General features: G+C 40.9%; 1 protein-coding gene across 3 annotated transcripts in view; it reads left to right on the top strand.

Moving 5' to 3' along the window:
• Positions 1-19,075, top strand: part of armh4 (armadillo like helical domain containing 4) — an 86,692-nt gene that overhangs the window by 26,317 nt on the left and 41,300 nt on the right. For 2 of the 3 annotated variants that reach the window (XM_062968653.1, XM_008118349.3), the window contains exons 3-4: positions 1,917-2,120; positions 7,346-7,555. In XM_062968653.1, coding sequence (XP_062824723.1) covers positions 1,917-2,120; positions 7,346-7,555 — 414 coding nt within the window. The remainder of the gene's footprint in view (positions 1-1,916; positions 2,121-7,345; positions 7,556-19,075) is intronic. The other variant, XM_062968654.1, reaches the window with a different exon arrangement.

Raw genomic sequence — 19,075 nt, 5'->3', positions numbered from 1 at the left:
CACTATGGAAAGCAAAAGCACACCTGAGTGGAGATCCAACTCTCTTTTATTTCTCTCTGTTTGGGAAAGGTCGGCGGTTCGAATCCAGGGAGCGGGGTGAGCTCCCACTGTTAGCCCCAGCTTCTGCCAACCTAGCAGGTTGAAAACATGCAAATGTGAATAGATCAATAGGTACCACTCCAGTGGGAAGGTAACGGCGCTCCATGCAGTCATGCTGGTCACACAACCTTGGAGGTGTCTACGGACAACGCCTGCTCTTTGGCTTAGAAATGGAGATGAGCACCAACCCGCAGAGTCGGACACGACTAAACTTAATGTTAGGGAAAAAATTTTACTTTACTAAAAGAGATTTAGGGGGCTTAGGGCCCTTTCACACTGGTCTTTATCCCAGGATCTAATCCCAGATTATCTGCTTTAAACTGGAATCTACAAATCCAGGTAACCTGGGATAAACAGATAATCTGGGATCAGATCCTGGGATATAGGCTCTGTCTGCAAAGGTCCTGAATAGACTGCAAGCTGATCGCGAGTCAGCAATGTAATGCAGCAGCTAAAAAAGCCAATGCGATTTTGGGCTGCATCAATAGGAATCTAGTGACAAGATGGAAGAAAGCAATGTTACCCTTCTATTCTGCTTTGGCCTGGCCTCACCGAGAATACAGTGTCCAGTTCTGAGTGACACAATTCAAGAAGGATGGGTTCAGATTGTAGGAAAAGAGAGTCAACCTAAACATTAGGAAGAACTTCCTGATGGTAAGAGTGTTCAGCAGTAGAATATACTGCCTGGGAGTCTGTTTGAGTCTCCTTCTCTGGAAGATTTTAAGCATAGGCTAGATGGCCATCTGTCAGGAGGGCTTTGATTATGTGTTCCTGAGTGGTATGTTTCAAAAATGTGGATGATGGATGTGAGGTGGATGAATTGAGACTCACAGCCTTCTGTCTCAATATTCCCCTCCATTCGGTCTCAATATTCCCCTCGGTTTGATCTCAATATTCCCCTCCAATCAGTCTCAATATTTCCCTCGGTTCAGTCTCAATATTCCCCTCCATTCGGTCTCAATATTCCCCTCGGTTCGGTCTCAATATTCCCCTCCATTCAGTCTCAATATTTCCCTCGGTTCGGTCTCAATATTCCCCTCCATTTGGTCTCAATATTCCCCTCGGTTCGGTCTCAATATTCCCCTCCATTCAGTCTCAATATTTCCCTCGGTTCGGTCTCAATATTCCCCTCCATTCGGTCTCAATATTCCCCTCAGTTCGGTCTCAATATTCCCCTCCATTCAGTCTCAATATTTCCCTCGGTTCGGTCTCAATATTCCCCTCCATTCGGTCTCAATATTCCCCTCGGTTCGGTCTCAATATTCCCCTCCATTCAGTCTCAATATTTCCCTCGGTTCGGTCTCAATATTCCCCTCCATTCAGTCTCAATATTTCCCTCGGTTCGGTCTCAATATTCCCCTCCATTCGGTCTCAATATTCCCCTCGGTTCGGTCTCAATATTCCCCTCCATTCAGTCTCAATATTTCCCTCGGTTCGGTCTCAATATTCCCCTCCATTCGGTCTCAATATTCCCCTCGGTTCGGTCTCAATATTCCCCTCCATTCGGTCTCAATATTCCCCTCGGTTCGGTCTCAATATTCCCCTCCATTCAGTCTCAATATTCCCCTCTGTTTGGCAAACTCAGCATCTGCTTGTTAGCACGAACAAATTAGACTGCATCGCTGTCTGCGATCTCGGCAGTAATCAATCTTTATTTACAGTATTTACATAGAAGCAGCTGTGGCTGCTCCATTACCTTGACAATATGGGGTTGGACTGGATTGTTTTTGGGTTTTCTTCCAGTTCATTGAGTCTATGAATAGCAGACAGAATGGTCTTGTTCTGTGCTTCCTTTCCTCTCCCTGCTGTCACTCAAGGGGCAGCAACGGCATCCCACGACTTTGATGATCTCTTCCCAGCTGTGACACCTGGAGACTTCACTACTCAAGAACATCAGGCGACCGAAGAAAGAGCGTCAGTCACTCTTCCTGGTGCTTCCCCATTGCTGAAGCAGTCTGAAATCTCTGCAAATACTGCATCCCCTACCTACGTTACTGTTGTTGAAACATTGGATGTTGGAGGTTAGTTGATATGTTTTGACTGTATGTGCTCATGTCCTTAATCTATTTGCAGAACCACCTTTTCTGTGTGCAACATGCATTAGATTTTGCTTTTCACTTTGCATGGTGTTATCACATTCGCAAGTGAGTCACATCATCTCCTGATATGTCTAAAAATGCCAATCTCTTTTGGAAAATCCACTAACTTACTTAGAAAAGAAAGTGCGAAAACAGAGAGTGTATCTATACTGTAGAGTGCATGCAGTTTGATTTCACTTTAGATGCCATGACTCAATGCTAGGGATTCATGCAAGTTGTAGTTTGGTGAGCTCCCGGCACTTATTGGCAATGAGTAGTTTTAACTTTGAATATGCATTTTAACTGTGATTTTTTTTTAAAAATACTGTTTATGTTTAATTCTGTTTTAATGTTTGCATATTTGTATATTTTAAATTGTATGCTAATACTTTTGTGTTAAGCCGCTTTGAGTGTCCTTTGCAAGATATAAAGCAGAGTATAAATAATAATAATAAGAAGAACAAGAATAATAACTGGCTGAAAAGACCTTGTAAATCTATAATTCCCATGATTTCATAGCATTGAGCCATGGAAGCCACAGGGGTGTCAGACTGCATTAATTCTGTAGTGTAGATGCACCTTTAGACTGGGTTGTTGTATGTTTTCCAGGCTGTATGGCCATGTTTCAGAAGTATTCTCTCCTGACGTTTTGCCCACATCTATGGCAGGCATCCTCAGAGGGCGAAACGTCAGGAGAGAATACTTCTGTAACATGGCCATACAGCCCGGAAAACATACAACAACCCTGTGATCCCAGCCATGAAAGCCTTCGACAACACAACCTTTAGTCCATACCTCACAACCTCTGAGGATGCCTGCCATAGATGTGGGTGAAACGTCAGGAGAGAATACTTCTGGAACATGGCCACACAGCCCGAAAGACATACAACAACCCCAACCTTTAGTCTGTTATGGATTTCAGGCACCTTCCCTAAAATGTGGCTAAATCACCAGGTACTTGCTGGTGTTACTCTGTAGTTATCCTCCAAATGTATTTTCCTTTGTGTCCTTGTAAAAATGGTCACCTTGTTGGCAATGTTTGGATTAACCCCAATTAGCATGTTGGGAAATTCATGGCTGCTTTGAAATTCTCATTCTTAGGGAGGAAATTTATTCTGCACCACTGACAATTAGCAATCCAATTTGTTTGCTTCCATCGTGTACATTTGCAAATGCTATTTTTCCCCTTCTGTTTGAGCAATGTGATAAACAAAGATGTTCGACTTGTTTCATTATTTTAGTTGTTCATTGAAATATTTTGGAGCCCCCCGGTGGTGCAGTGGGTCAAACCACTGAACTTGCTAACTGAAAGGTTGGCGGTTTGAATCCGGGGAGTGGGGTGAGCTCCTGCTGTTAGCCCCAGCTTCTGCCAACCAAGCAGTACAAAAACATGCAAATGTGAGTAGGTCAATAGGTACCGCTCTGACGGGAATGTAAAAGCGCTCCATGCAGTTTTGCCAGCCACATGACCCTGGAGGTGTCTATGGACAATGCCGGCTCTTCGGCATAGAAATGGAGATGAGCACCAACCCCCAGAGTTGGACACGACTAGACTTAACGTCAGGGGAAAACCGTTACCTTTACCTGAAATGTTTTTCACCTGCCCTTTTGAATAATGAGATCTCATGGCAGCAGAAGTTGCTTAAGGTGAAATAATTTATATAATAACTAGCTGTGCCCGGCCATGCGTTGCTGTGGCAAAGAATGGTGGTATGGGAAATAAAGTATTGAGGAATTGGTGGTTGTTAAGGTAAAGGGTAAAGGTTTTCCCCTGACGTTAAGTCCAGTCATGTCTGACTCTGGGGGTTGGTGCTCATCTCCATTTCTAAGCCGAAGAGCCGTCGTTGTCTGTAGACTCCTCCAAGGTCATGTGGGATGACTGCATGGAGCAGCGTTACCTTCCCACCGGAGCAGTACCTATTGATGCACTCACATTTACATGTTTTTGAACTTCTGGGTTGGCAGAAGCTGGGGCTAACAGTGGGGGCTCTGTCAGTTCCCCCAATTCAAACCTGCGGCCTTTCGGTCCAGAAGTTCAGCAGCTCAGCGCTTTAACATGCTGTGCCATCAGGGGACATTATTTCCTAAAGGTTGTGAATATACAATATTTCTGATTGTTTTTTTTTTGTCTGTTGGAGGCAAGTATGAATGCTGCAATTAGGAAAAATGATTAGGATGTAATGGCCTTACAGATTTAAAGCCTAGCTGTTTCCTCCCTGAGTGATTTTTTTGTTGGGAGGTGTTAGCTGGCCCTGATTGTTTCCTGTCTGGAATTACCTTGTTTTCAGAGTGGTGTTGTTTGCGATATTTTATATGCTTCTACTGTCTGTGGCCCTGAGAAAACAGAGGATTGGCCAGACTTTGATGATGGGAATCCTTTGTTGGGAGGTGTTAGCTGGCCCTGATTGTTTTCTGTGTGGAATTCCCCTATTTTCAGAGTGTTGTTCTTTATTTAGTGTTCTGATTTTAGAGATTGTATTGTTCTGTTTTATTATACCACATTAATTTTTATATATTCTGATTTTAGTGTTTTTGAATACTTGGAGCCAGATTGTATTCATTTTCACGGTTGACCGCAACACAATAATAATAATAATAATAATAATAATAATAATAATAATAATAATAGTAAGGATAGTAATGATAGTAATAATAATGACTTTGGTAATACATAGTGCTTCACTGCCTTCTCAGCTTCCTTTCTGGAAGAATCCTTTCTTGGGAGGTGTTAGCTGGCCCTGATTGTTTCCTTTGTGGAATTTCCAATTTCCTTGCTTTATTTACTTTCTTTATTTCTTTATTACTGTCCTGGTTTTAGAGATTATATTGTTCTGCATTATTCTATCCTAGAAATTATTTCATATCAAAGTAGAATCTCACTTATTCAACATTCTATTATACAATGTTCTGGATTATCCAACACAGTCTGCCTTTTCATAATCAATGTTTTTGTTTCGAATTCATTGTGATATTTTACTGGTAAATTTGTAAATACAGTACAGTAGAGTCTCACTTATCCAACATAAGTGGGCTGGCAAAATGTTGGATAACCGAATATGTTGGATAATAAGGAGGCATTAAGGAAAAGCCTATTAAATATCAAATTAGGTTATGATTTTACAAATGAAACACGAAAACATCATGTTAGACAACAAATTTGGCAGAAAAAGTAGTTCAATACGCAGTAATGCTATGTAGTAATTACTGTATTTATGAATTTAGCAATATATCATGATATATTGAAAACATTGACTACAAAAATGCGTTGGATAATCCAGAACGTTGGATAAGCGAGTGTTGGATAAGTGAGACTCTACTGTAAATACTACATAGCATTACTGCGCATGGAACTACCTTTTGTGTCAAATTTGTTGTATAATATGATGTTTTGGTGCTTAATTTGTATAACGATTACCTAATTTGATGTTTAATTGGCTTTTCCTGAATCCCTTCTTATTATCCAACATATTCACTTATCCTGCCGGCCTGTTTACGTTGGATAAGTGAGACTCTACTGTATATTTCTAATCTTAAATTATCTGCTCAGAACTGGATTATATGAGGCCCCTTCTTCACAGTTGTATAAAATGCACACTGAAGTGGATTATATGGCAGTGTGGAGTCAAGATAATCCAGTGCAAAGCAGATAATATAAGATTATAAATGGGTTATATAGCTGTGTGGAAGGGCCTTGAGTCTACACTGCCATATAATCCAGTGCAAATTAGATAATCTGTGGAAGAAGCCTAAGTGAGGCCTAACTGTGCCTGTCCCCTAACTGAAACCTGGCTGTCCCTTGGTTGCTAGGCAACCAAGTGGGCAGAGATTAGCCCTCTAAACTGGCAGCAATTGGATAAAAACAATTATTGCTCTCCCTCTAATTAGGACTTTATTTTTCTTTTCTTTTTGTTGTATCAACCTAGAGGCGTGGATGATGGGTTGTGTTGTCAAATTTCGAGGTTGGGGGGCCTGTAGTTTTGTTGTTTTGTCCACTGCCCTGATGCCATCACTCTTTTATATATATAGATAATTTATTTATTACATCACTTCTACCCCACCCTTCTCACCCATCAGGGGACCCAGGGCGGCTTACAATATAAACATATACATCAAAAAACAGTTTACATCAGATTTAAAAATCTATCGAGACTAAAAATTACAATAAAATTATTATTAATAATAATAATAATAATAATAATAAAACTTTATTTATATACCGCCCTATCTTCCGGATGGGACTCAGGGCGGTTTACAGTCATAAAGGCAACACAAACATTACATAACAACATAATACACATTATTAAACAAAGTAAAATAATACAATTATAACAATAAATCACACTTACATGACCAGATCAAGGGGACAGGAACCATAAACCCAATATATTAAAATGTATCATTTTAGGCTAGGGAAATCTTGTGCAATATATTCAGGCTCAGAAATTGGCGGTAAATTAAGAGTATACATTAAAAAACATACATAATTATACATTAAATATACATTTAAGGCGCTTTTCATGTCCAGGTGGGGTCTGTCAGTAGGTCATATATTCATATCTCATTTTTGCTGCTACTCATGCTCAAATGCCTGGTTAAATTAAATTCTATTAAATTAAATTCCAGATTAAATTCTATGAATACTTTTTTCAAAAGATCCAAAGATTGAGAGATTCCAAAATAGAACATTTTAAGTCAAATCCATGAATAGTCAAAACTGTAAAAGTCAAAACTGCAAACATGGAAGGGTGACTTTTACTGTCAGTTGGACTCGGAATCAAACTGGACTTGTTCATCAAACTTGTTTGGGATCATTACACTATGTAACAAAATTTGAAACATTTTCTGTTCCTGGCTTGAAAGTGTTATTTCCTGTTTAATTGTGTGGAACTTACCTTGAAAGTAGTCGTTCTACTCCAGAAACTTCGTTTTTGTGGCTGCCACAAACTACGTTGAATGGGTTGAGACTTGATGAAATAGTCATTGAAAAACTAGACCAAAATGTGCTGCAGGATGTTCCTCCTGCAGAAACAAAGTTTTGGCAGTTTAATAAACTTTCCCCATGTTTTTTTGATAGAACCAATTAGGAAATGGCATTTATAACCCAGGAACAAAAATTGTGTCACATCGTGTTACCTAAACCATTTTCTTGTTCTGTCTTCACCCTGCAGTTCCTGCCACATCTCAAGAAAAGGCCGGGGTTGCTTCCATTGCTGAAGCTCCGACTGAACCAAGAGTGCGGACGGAAGAGATCTTTGGCGTGACCGAAGCCATGGCCGCTCCTCCTTCCTCGGCATCTGCCACAAGGAAGACCACTGTCCCTGCCACGCACCAGATAACCACAGCTGCCACCTATGAGCTGGACAGACTGGAATCGGAAGGTAACTGTATTAAGTGGTTTCTAGGTACAGCCGGCTTACAAATGACTCCTAGTTATGAATGGGGGTAAGACAACAGGAAGTGAGAAAAATCTACCTCTAGGAAAGGAAATTCACTCTTGGAAGAATTATTATCCTGGCCACCTATACGACACAAATTTTCGTCTTGCTTACGAAAAAACCCAAAAATTTTCGGACTGTGAAAATTGCCACACATGGAGGGCATTTCGACCCCTTTTAGCCCACCAACTTTTAAAACATTTGGGTCTCCCCCAGAGTACTATTGTTATTAATATTATTATTATTATCAAGACCCATCAATACACATCAGATGTAATTGGGAGGCACTGCTCTCCCAAACTCAGCTTAGGGTGCCAGAATAACTCCTCCTCCTCCTCCTCCTCCTCCTCCTCCTCCTCCTCCTCCTCCACCTCCACCTCCACCTCCTCCTCCTGCTCCTGCTCCTGCTCCTGCTCCTGCTCCTCCTCCTCCTCCTCCTCCTCCTCCTCCTCCTCCTCCTCCTCCTCCTCTTCTTCTTCTTCTTCTTCTTCTTCTTCTTCTTCTTCTTCTTCTCCTCCTCAAGACCCATCAATACATATTGGATGTAATTGGGAGGCACTGCTCTCCCAGACTCAGCTTAGGGTGCCAGAATAACTGCTGTTCTTAATATTAATATAAATATTATTATCAAGACCCATTGATACACATCGGATGTAATTGGGAGGCACTGCTCTCCCAGACTCAGCTTAGGGTGCCAGAATAACTGCTGTTCTTAATATTAATATTATTATCATCAAGACCCATCAATACATATTGGATGTAATTGGGAGGCACTCCTCTCCCAGACTCAGCTTAGGGTACCAGAATAATTGCTGTTCTTAATATTATTATTATTATTATTATTATTATTATTATCAAGACTCATCAATACATATTGGATGTAATTGGGAGGCACTGCTCTCCCAGACTCAGCTTAGGGTACCAGAATAACTGCTGTTTTATTATTATTATTATTATTATTATTATCATCAAGACCCATCAATACATATTGGATGTAATTGGGAGGCACTGCTCTCCCAGACTCAGCTTAGGGTACCAGAATAACTGCTGTTTTATTATTATTATTATTATTATTATTATTATTATTATTATTATTATTATCAAGACCCATCAATACATATTGGATGTAATTGGGAGGCACTGCTCTCCCAGACTCAGCTTAGGGTGCCAGAACAACTGCTCTTCTTCTTCTTCTTCTTCTTCTTCTTCTTCTTCTTCTTCTTCTTCTTCTTCTTCTTCGGGCTGTGGCGCAGGCTGGAGAGCAGCTGCAATGAATCATTGCAATGAATCACTCTGACCAGGAGGTCATGAGTTCGAGGCCCGCTCGGAGCCATGTTTGTCTTGTCTTTGTTCTATGTTAAAAGGCATTGAATGTTTGCCTATATGTGTAATGTGATCCGCCCTGAGTCCCCTTCGGGGTGAGAAGGGCGGAATATAAATGCTGTAAATAAATAAATAATAAATAAATTATTATTATCATCAAGACCCATCAATACATATCGGATATAATCGGGAGGCACTGCTCTCCCAGACTCAGCTTAGGGTGCCAGAATAACTGCTGTCCTTAATATTATTATTATCAAGACCCATCAATACAAATTGGATGTAATTGGGAGGCACTGCTCTCCCAGACTCAGCTTAGGGTGCCAGAATAACTGCTGTTCTTAATATTAATATTATTACTATTATCAAGACCCATCAATACATATTGGATGTAATTGGGAGGCACTGCTCCCCCAGACTCAGCTTAGGGTACCAGAATATCTGCTGTTCTTAATATTAATATTATTATTATTATCAAGACCCATTGATACACATTGGATGTAATTGGCACTGCTCTCCCAGACTCAGCTTAGGGTGCCAGAATAACTGCTGTTCTTATTATTATTATTATTATTATTATTATTATTATTATTATTATTATCAAGACCCATTGATACACATAGGATGTAATTGGGAGGCACTGCTCTCCCAGACTCAGCTTAGGGTACCAGAATAGCTGCTGTTCTTAATATTATTGTTATTATTATCAAGACCCATCGATACACATCGGATGTAATTGGGAGGCACTCCTCTCCCAGACTCAGCTTAGGGTACCAGAGTAACTATCTTTATTTATATTAATATTATTATTAACACCCATTGGTACACATCAGCTGTAATGGGAAAGCAGCTTTCTGTCAGTACCTGCTTATTGTTACGGGGCCAAAACGAAACAAAAACAAAAGCAAGCACGATGATTGTGCGGCTTTTATTTTCGTGTTGCCTCTCGTTTCCTACGAAAATGTCGTCATTTGTTTTGTGTAGAGGAACGATTGAAAAGAAATGATAGCAAGAAGGAAATGAAGGAAATATTTTAGTGCACATCTCTAATGCACAGGCATACATATACATACACATGCATGCTTTGGCTGGAGTTACACTTAAAAATTTGTTCCTCTTCCGACTTACCGTACATACAAATTCAACTTAAGAACAAACCTACAGAACTTATCTTGGTCATAACTTGGGGAATTGTCTTCCCGTTCTATGTTATTCTTCTGCTAGAAGTTACCATATGTTTGTTTATTTATATTATTTGCTTTATTTTGATCCTGCCTTTGTCCTGATATAGGAACTCAAGGTGACTATCATAAAACCATGCTTGAAAATTCGTATACACATCTCTAGGAATTCTCTCTAGCTCCTCTGATGCGACTATGCATATGGCAGAAGTCATTCATTTCAACAAGATTCACTATTACTTATAGTTTCTGGTTTTTGTTGTAATATCAGTAATGTATCCCTGGTGGATACAGGGGCTGTAATAGCAACAACAACAACAAAAACAACAACAACAACAACTTTGGGGTTCTTGTATGTATTCTGGGATGTATAGCCATGTTCTAGAAGTATTCTCTCTTGACGTTTCGCCCACAACTATGGCAGGCATCCTCAGAGGTTGTGAGGCATGGAGAAACTAGGCAAGGAAGGTTAATATATATCTGTGGAGAGTCCAGGGTGTGAGAAGAATTCTTTGTCAGTTGGAAGTCAGCGTGAATCACCTTAATTAGCATTGGAAAGGTTTGTCTCTTGCCTGGAGGGCATCCTTTGATCAGAGTCATTAGCTGTCCCTGGAGCTCCTCTGCCCTCAGAGTGTTGCTTCCCATCTACTGTTCTGATTTTTGAGTTTTTTTAAATACTGGTAGCCAGATTTTGTTCATTTTCATGGTTATTTCATGGTTATTAACCTTCCTTGCCTAGTTTCTCCATGCCTCACAACTTCCGAGGATGCCTGCCATAGATGTGGGTGAAACGTCAGGAGAGAATACTTCTAGAACATGGCCATACAGCCCGGAATACATACAACAACCCTGTGATCCCGGCCATGAAAGCCTTCGACGACACAGTAATAACTTTATTCTTTTATCCTGGAGCCTCCATTGGCCTAGGGGATAAAAGCCTCATGACTTGAAGGTTGGGTTGCTGACCTGAAGGCTGCCAGGTTCGAATCCCACCCGGGGAGAGTGTGGATGAGCTCCCTCTATCAGCTCCAGCTCAATGCAGGGTCATGAGAGAAGCCTCCCAAAAGGATGGTAAAACATCAAAACATCCGGGCATCCCCTGGGCTACGTCCTTGCAGACGGCCAATTCTCTCACTCCAGAAGCAACTCCGGTTGCTCCTGACATGAAAAAAAAATTCTTTTATCCTGCCACCATCTCCCCGAAGTGCCTAAAAAGCAGAACATAAAATAAAATACAACATAAAATACAATTGAATGAAACATATAAGCATGTAAAACAACAACTTAAAACTCAGATTTAAACAGCAGTCATCCATCAATGGCAGTAAGCTAATGTAAACATGGCCAGGCTGTAAACAATAGGGCAAGGGAATGGGAATAAGTGCAAAGCTGAAGCATGGGATGAAGGCATGGGATGAAGGCAAGGCTGCATTTCATCCCATGCCTTCATCCCATGAGTCTACATTGACCATATACTGCTGTACTATATATGGTCAATGTAGACTCATGTGAAACAGTTTAACTGCATTATATGGATCTACACTAGGCATGAGAACAAGCCCTATGAGGAGAGGCTTAAAGAGCTGGGCATGTTTAGCCTGCAGAAGAGAAGGCTGAGAGGAGACATGATAGCCATGTACAAATATGTGAGGGGAAGTCATAGGGAGGAGGGAGCAAGCTTATTTTCTGCTGCCCTGTAGACTAGGACACGGAACAATGGCTTCAAACTACAGGAAAGGAGATTCCACCTGAACATCAGGAAGAACTTCCTCACTGTGAGAGCTGTTCGACAGTGGAACTCTCTCCCCAGGGCCGTGGTGGAGGCTCCTTCTTTGGAGGCTTTTAAGCAGAGGCTGGATGGCCATCTGTCGGGGGTGCTTTGAATGCGATTTCCTGCTTCTTAGCGGGGGGTTGGACTAGATGGCCCTTGAGGTCTCTTCCAACTCTACTATTCTATGATTCTATGATTCTATGAGCAAACTTGGGCCCTCCAGGTGTTTTGGACTTCAACTCCCACAATTCCTAACTACATTATATGATATTTCCAAACTACATTATATGACAGTGTAGATCCAGCCTTAGAAGATTATAGAAAGTCATATGATGGTTTTAGGTAACTGGTGCAGCATGACCCAATTATTATCAGACTCAATATCTATGATTTCACTTATCCATGCTCAAAAAATATTCCCTCCTGGAAATGTTTGTGGATCTCTCTAGGGCCCATCTGCACTTGTCGTATAATACAGTACATTATATGAGTCTATATCAGGGATCTTCAAATTTTTTAAGCAGAGGGCCTTAGTTTGGGTATTTCTAGTCTACACTGACCCTGTAATGCAGTTTCAAACTGCATTATATGGCAGTGTAGATGTGGCCTGGCTACTCCAGTGTGATTCTATGGGATGCTAATCAAAATATAGGGTTTACTACTATTCAGTTTTAGTACCCCAAATGTGTCTTGGAACATATCCCTCATGGATACGGGACCACAGGACCACACTTTTCCCACTGGGTCTTAAAAAGAAAGTGTAGGGCACCATGGCATCCTATAGTACATCTGCTAGAATTCAATCTCATTGACTTCTTATGTAGCTCATTTCTAGGGAAGTATACATTGTTTCACTTATGGTGGAATACGAGTGTTGAAAATTTTTACCTTTCTGACTGAGCCTATTTTTTTTGACAAGGAGAAATCTATTCATTATTCCCCAAACGTTCACGCTTGGTGCCAGAGCCGTTACATTTCTTCCAGTCCAGCCAGCCATGAAGCGTGTCCCCCGTGAACTAATCCTCTACCAGCTAACTTTTCTTCTCATATTTAAAAGCCGTGAACATAATTGCTTTTCCCTTGGGGGAAAAAAATATGATTGCGTTGGTCTGTTGCTAGATATTCCTGCATTTTAAGCTGCTTCCTATCTAATGGTAATAGGCAATGTGGGTAGTTCAACATTACGCCTTAACGTTGTATGCGCTCAAGACATTTCCCGACTAATGGAGACCCTAAGACGACTCTGTTACAGTTTATTTGTTTGTAAGACCTTGTAAAACTACAGCTCCCACAATATAATTGCATTGAGCCATGGCAGTTAAAGTGATACCAAACTGCATTAATTCAATGCAGTAGCCTGTTAGGAATGGTGGGAGTTGAAGTCCAAAACACTTGGAGGGCTGAAGTTTGCCCATGCATGGTTTACATGCATCCTTAGCAATCTCTTACCCAAGTACAACACCACCCAATGATGGTTAGCTTTCAAACTCTAATGAGGTGCGTGTTTTGTGGTGGATATGACATGAACTGGAATCTAACAATATTTGGAGAGCCACTTGTTCTTCATCCTCGAATTTTGGATTTCTGAGGTTATAATCTTAGCCTTTTCCTTGCTGGTTTAATTATTACTTGTCTGGGGCCTTAAGGAAAAGATGGGCAACATAAAACATAGTGTGGGAAGAGTGGCCTGGAGACAAAAAGTTGTAGAAATGTCTGCTTCAGGATATACTTAGGTTTGTTTCTTGTTTTCTTTTTTCACTTCCGCAAACAGTTGTTGGACTGGAGTCTGTTGTGTATACAGCTGGCTTTCCACATGTGCAGGCTTGACTTGTGCAGGTTTGATTATTTTCAGGTTTGATTAAAACGTTGTCTTAAGTCTTTAGGTCCTCCAGTGCAATTCTGTGGCTAGCTCTGGATGTTGACCCGAGAGTCACATTGAAGGAAATAAATATTCCTAGGATACTACCTCTCTAGAAGACTCTAGGTCCTCCCCTGTGAATCTATGCCCCCTAGGATTCTATAACATCGATCCAAGGCAGTTAAAGGTGGTTGATTTTGTAGCAAGCATGGGCAAACCTGGGCCCTCCCTCCAGGTGTTTTGGACTTCAACTCCCACAATTCCTAACAGCTGGTAGGCTGTTGGGAATTGTGGAAGTTGAAGTCCAAAACACTTGGGGGGGGGGCAAGTTTGCTCATGCCTGTTCTATAGCATAGATGCACCCCAAGGTTTTATTTTCCATTGCTAGAAGTTTTGGTGTTCAAACACATTAGCCTTTAAAGAAGGAATTCCAAGGATGCTGATACTTCAATGCATGACCTTTTTGGCCAGATTACAAGGAGTTCACTTTTTGCTGCTATGCATTACATTTGATAGCAAATCCTTTTTTATGGTTTCGGGGTTTTGAAAATTGAGGTGTGTATTAGATTTGATGGTGCATGAGACTTGAGTTAATAGTATAAGATGATGATGATGATGATGACAATGACAAATTTATTACGCACCTCTTCCTGCAGCTTGAGGCAGGGCACAACATCATTAAAACACTATTAAAAGACATACAACAAAATACACAGAGTTAAAATCTATTGAAAATGTGCAAATTAAAATTCACAACTTAAAATTGACCAGGTAGGCTTGTCGGAAGAGATGAGTCTTAAATTCTGACATCTGATTTAGCTGTTGGATCTCTTTCAGCAGGTCACTCCAGTCTTGGGCAGCCGATCAGAATAGGAGCAATATGCTTACTCCTGAGTGTCCCTGTGGCAAATCTGGCTGCTGTGTTTTGTTCTAATTAGAGTTTCCAAACTTGGTACAAAATACAAAATTGCAGAAGACCAAGCTTGAGGTGACCAGTGTGTGTTCCACCAGTGTGTGGTCCTCCAAATCTAGGAAGGGGCACAGCTGGCGTATAAGTAAAAGCTGATAGTAAGCCCTCCTGGGTTGTTATGATTAGCATGCCAATGGGTCTCCAAAAACTGGCATTTCTAGGCAACTCCATAAAGGTGGCATCTGGTCACTCCAATGTCACTGGGGCAATGCATTTTTACTGGGTTTGGGCAGGAACATTAAAGGAGGTTCAGTACCTTGGATAGTTCCTGTCCCCTTTAGACTAACCCAATGAATTTCAACAGGGAGACGTGTATGGTAGACAGTAAGAATGACATGCATATATCTAGGATAAGTAACGCCTGGCTTGAAAAGAGTCCACGTGAAAGGGATCTGAGGAGTCTTAGTAAACCACAAGATGAACATGTCAGAGTAATTCGCAATGCAGCAGCAGTTGGATGAAGTCAGTGAAACGCAGAACGAAGAGACACCCAGAGATGTTGGTAAAACTATATACAAAGTTTTACTGTACAAGACAAACAGACTTGCAGACAAACACAGGACTCTCACTCTAGGCAAACAGAACAGAACAGGACTGATGTAATCAGTAATGCACAAACACTTGTGTCTGGACACTCCCCAGTTCCAGCCACACATCAAGGTCATCATAGCTTCTCAGTAATTAACTCTTTACAGACTATAGTACACTTTGGATGATGCAATCAGTATGCAATACAAAACAAGACACAAATTGCATTTAAACACATCAATACACAAATCCCACATTAACAGAACATGTGTCCACATAGTGATTTTTGTGTGTGTGTGTGTGTGTGTCAGGAGCAACTGCAAGTCACTTCTGGTGTGAGAGAATTTGCCGCCTGCAAGGACATTGCCCAGGGGACACCTGGATGTTTTGATGTTTCTCTCATGTCCCTGCATGGGGAGCTGGAGCTGACAGAGGGAGCTCATCCGCACTCTCCCCTGATTCGAACCAGCAACCTTCAGGTCAGCAACGTAATCTTCAAGTCAGCAATCCTGCCGGCACAAGAGTTTAACCCATTGCGCAACTGGTGGTGCTCACAGTGTGATGCAGCAGCTAAAAAAGCCAATATGATATTAGGCTGCGTCAGTATGAGTCTAATGTCTGGATCAAGAGGTGTCATAATCCCAATCTTTTCTGCTTTGGTCAGACCTCACCAGAAATAATGCTGTGTCCTATTGTGGGTACCACAGTTCAAGGAGGATATGGTCAAGAGAAGAGCGACCAAAATGATCCAAGGTCTGGAAGTCATGAATCCCTCTGAAGATCCCTTAGGAAGCTGGGCCTGTTTAGCCTGCAGAAAAGAAGGCTCAGAGGAGTATCTTGGCAACTGGCATTAGGAATCATGATTACTATGGGTATGCCTTGATTTTGTTCTTCTCCAGGCAACAAAATGTCTTGGGACAAACCTGGCACCTCAGCAGAGCCAACTGCAGAGCTTGGCAAAATTGTGGCTCCAATCTCTGGAGGAATCCTTACCTAAGAAGCAGTTTGGTTCTGCAAGATTGCAGGAACAATCTTGAGGATGGAGAAAGCCAGTTTTAAATATCTCAAAGGAGGTCACATTAAGGATGGAGAAAGTTTTTTTCTGATGCTTTGGAATCCAAGACACAGAGCTATGGATACAATTTCAGGAAAACAAATTGTAAAGATTTAAGAACGACTGAGGTTCTTTCAGGCAGGGGGGAAAACTTTTTAATCCCACCCCTGACACCAATTTGCAGAGATGTGGAGATGGAGGTTGTTTTTAATTATATATTATATTATTATTGTTATATCCGCTGCCACCAGTTATTAAAGATGTTTATTTACGCTGCCACCAGAGGTAAAGATGTTTATAATGCGGCCACCAGATGTCAAGGGGATCATCAATTTTTGCCACCACTATAGGAATACATAGCCACTCGCTACTTAGAGAGGAGACTTTCAAATTTTGGTTTTTCTTCCTTTTTCTTAGATGGTAAAACACGTATGACAGAGACTGAGATGTTAAAAAGAACAATAATACGTTTATTCAGGCACAATCTTAATGGTTACAATAACTTTTCTTCTTCGAGGCACTTTGACTAACAGTTGCAATAACAGAATGAGGTGATTCAAACTTCCTAAAATGTCACTTCTTTCTCCACTGCTTTAACCTGCAGTCACCCTGTGAATTACAATCACAGCCTATCTGTTCCTTATCTGGAAACAGGTTACCTTAAAATAAGTCACCAAACTTATTTTTAAAATGACTCAAATAAACTCTTGAGTCTCCCTGATCCCCTCAACTGAGAATCATAAGAACACAGACTCTAAAATCAACCTTCCCTGTGGTTCTCTGACCACAGACTGAGTTTCCCTCCAAATTTTGCTCTCTCTTCAGCTAAACGTAGTTGGCCCCACCCCCTTCTCCATGGCAACCACTTATGAGTGTAGAGTAACTGAAATATTAACCCTTTTAAAACACAGTTAAACATGGCATCTGTAAACTAAAAAAAAATCACACTTCGTTACACAAATGTTCTTCCTAAACATTAGGAAGAAATCACTAAATAAATCACTCTGACCAAGAAGTCATGAGTTCGAGGCCAGCTCGTGTTGGAGTCAGCACCCGATAATTAAAATAAAAAAATAGCCCTGCTCGTTGTTGACCTAAGCAACCCGAAAGATAGTTGCATCGATCAAGTAGGAAATTTAGGTACCACTTATGTGGGGAGGCTAATTTAACTAATTTACAACACCATAAAATCATCCAGCAGTGTTTGGAATGAGGAAGAATCCAAGGACTTGGTGTTACAGTACATAATAAAGCAGCTACTCCCCGTGTGGCTGGAATCAAACATACCCTCAGGAAACTGGAAGCTGGAGAAGGTTAAATTGCCTCTGTGTCTGTCTCTGTCTCTGTCTCAATGTTCATATGGCACTGAATGTTTGCCATGTATGTGTACATTGTGATCCAGTCTGAGTCCCCTTCGGGGTGAGAAAGAAGGGCGGAATATAAATACCGTAAATAAGAACTCCCTGAGGGTAAAAGCTTTCAATGTTGGAATATTGCTGCCTGGGAGTCTGGTGAGTCTCCTTCTCTGGATGCAGAGGCTGAATGGCCATCGATCAGGAGTGCTTTGGTTGTGTGTTTCTATATTGCTGGGGGTTGGACTGGATGGCCTTGAGGGGTCTCTTCCAACTCCATGATTAAAATTCATGCTGTCATTCTTATTGACTAATGCAAGTGTGAAAGTTCCCTTTAAAAAGTCTGTACTCATAAGATGAAAAACATCACATTGCAATATTTCTTTGCACATCTAGTTGTGCAGTGTTGCAAGTCATGGATACACAACAGTCACATAATCTATGAGTGTAAAGTTACGCTTGAGCTTCTTGATGCCGGATCTTGACATGAGAGCCACCTGGAGTCAATGAAAAGTCATCTGGTGGGATTTACATGCTGCAGGAAAGGCAGGATGCCAGCCTGTAGTCTCTCCTGTTCCTGCAATCTTGCAGAACCAAACTGCTTCTTAGGTTAGGATTCCTCCAGAGATTGGAGCCACAATTTTGCCAAGCTCCGCAGTTGGCTCTGCTGAGGTGCCAGGTTTGTCCCAAGACATTTTGTTGCCTGGAGAAGAACAAAATCCAGGCATACCCATAGTAATCATGATTCACAATGCCTAATGCTAGTAGTTGCCAAGATACTTTGGGAAATGAGAGAGAAAATCCACATCATCACATCTCCCCATCTCTAGCAATTAAAAAAAAAGCCAACAATGATTAGAGTAACATGATGTAACACAATTTGTGTTCCTGGGTTATAAATGCAATTTCCTAATTGGTTCTATCATAAAAACTTTTTCAAGATAGAACCAATTAGGAAATGATATTTATAACCCTGGAACAAAAATCGTGTCACATAGTGTTATCTGTGAATTAGCCGAGATGGACCAACTGTCTTTGTGGATTAAGGAGACATCTTTGACCAAAATTCAAGGAAGATTGGGAATTGTTTATTGTCTTTTCACAACAACGATGGGGCAATTGTCAAATTGTTGGATTTATGAATTAGAAGAAATGTCACTGCCTTGGTCCTTTCATTTCAGGCTGCTACTTCCCAGCGGATGTCAGGTGGTGCAATACCGGCCAAACAGTATAATTTCTCCAGTGGTGTAGGTCGTAGACATCCTGTGATAATGTCTCTCACCAAGAGCCACATCCACTCTTTTTAAAAAAAATATTTTATTTTAATTTAATTTTTATTTTTTAAAATAATTTTTATTACATTTCTATTCATTGTGTTACAAAAAGAAAGAAAGATATTTACAATTCGTATAATTAATTCTTTTCC

This window comes from Anolis carolinensis, chromosome 1 (genome assembly GCF_035594765.1).
Source record: "Anolis carolinensis isolate JA03-04 chromosome 1, rAnoCar3.1.pri, whole genome shotgun sequence".
Classification (NCBI taxonomy): domain Eukaryota; kingdom Metazoa; phylum Chordata; class Lepidosauria; order Squamata; family Dactyloidae; genus Anolis; species Anolis carolinensis.
Note: the sequence above shows the minus strand (reverse complement) of the source record. Positions and strands in the feature narration are given on the sequence as shown.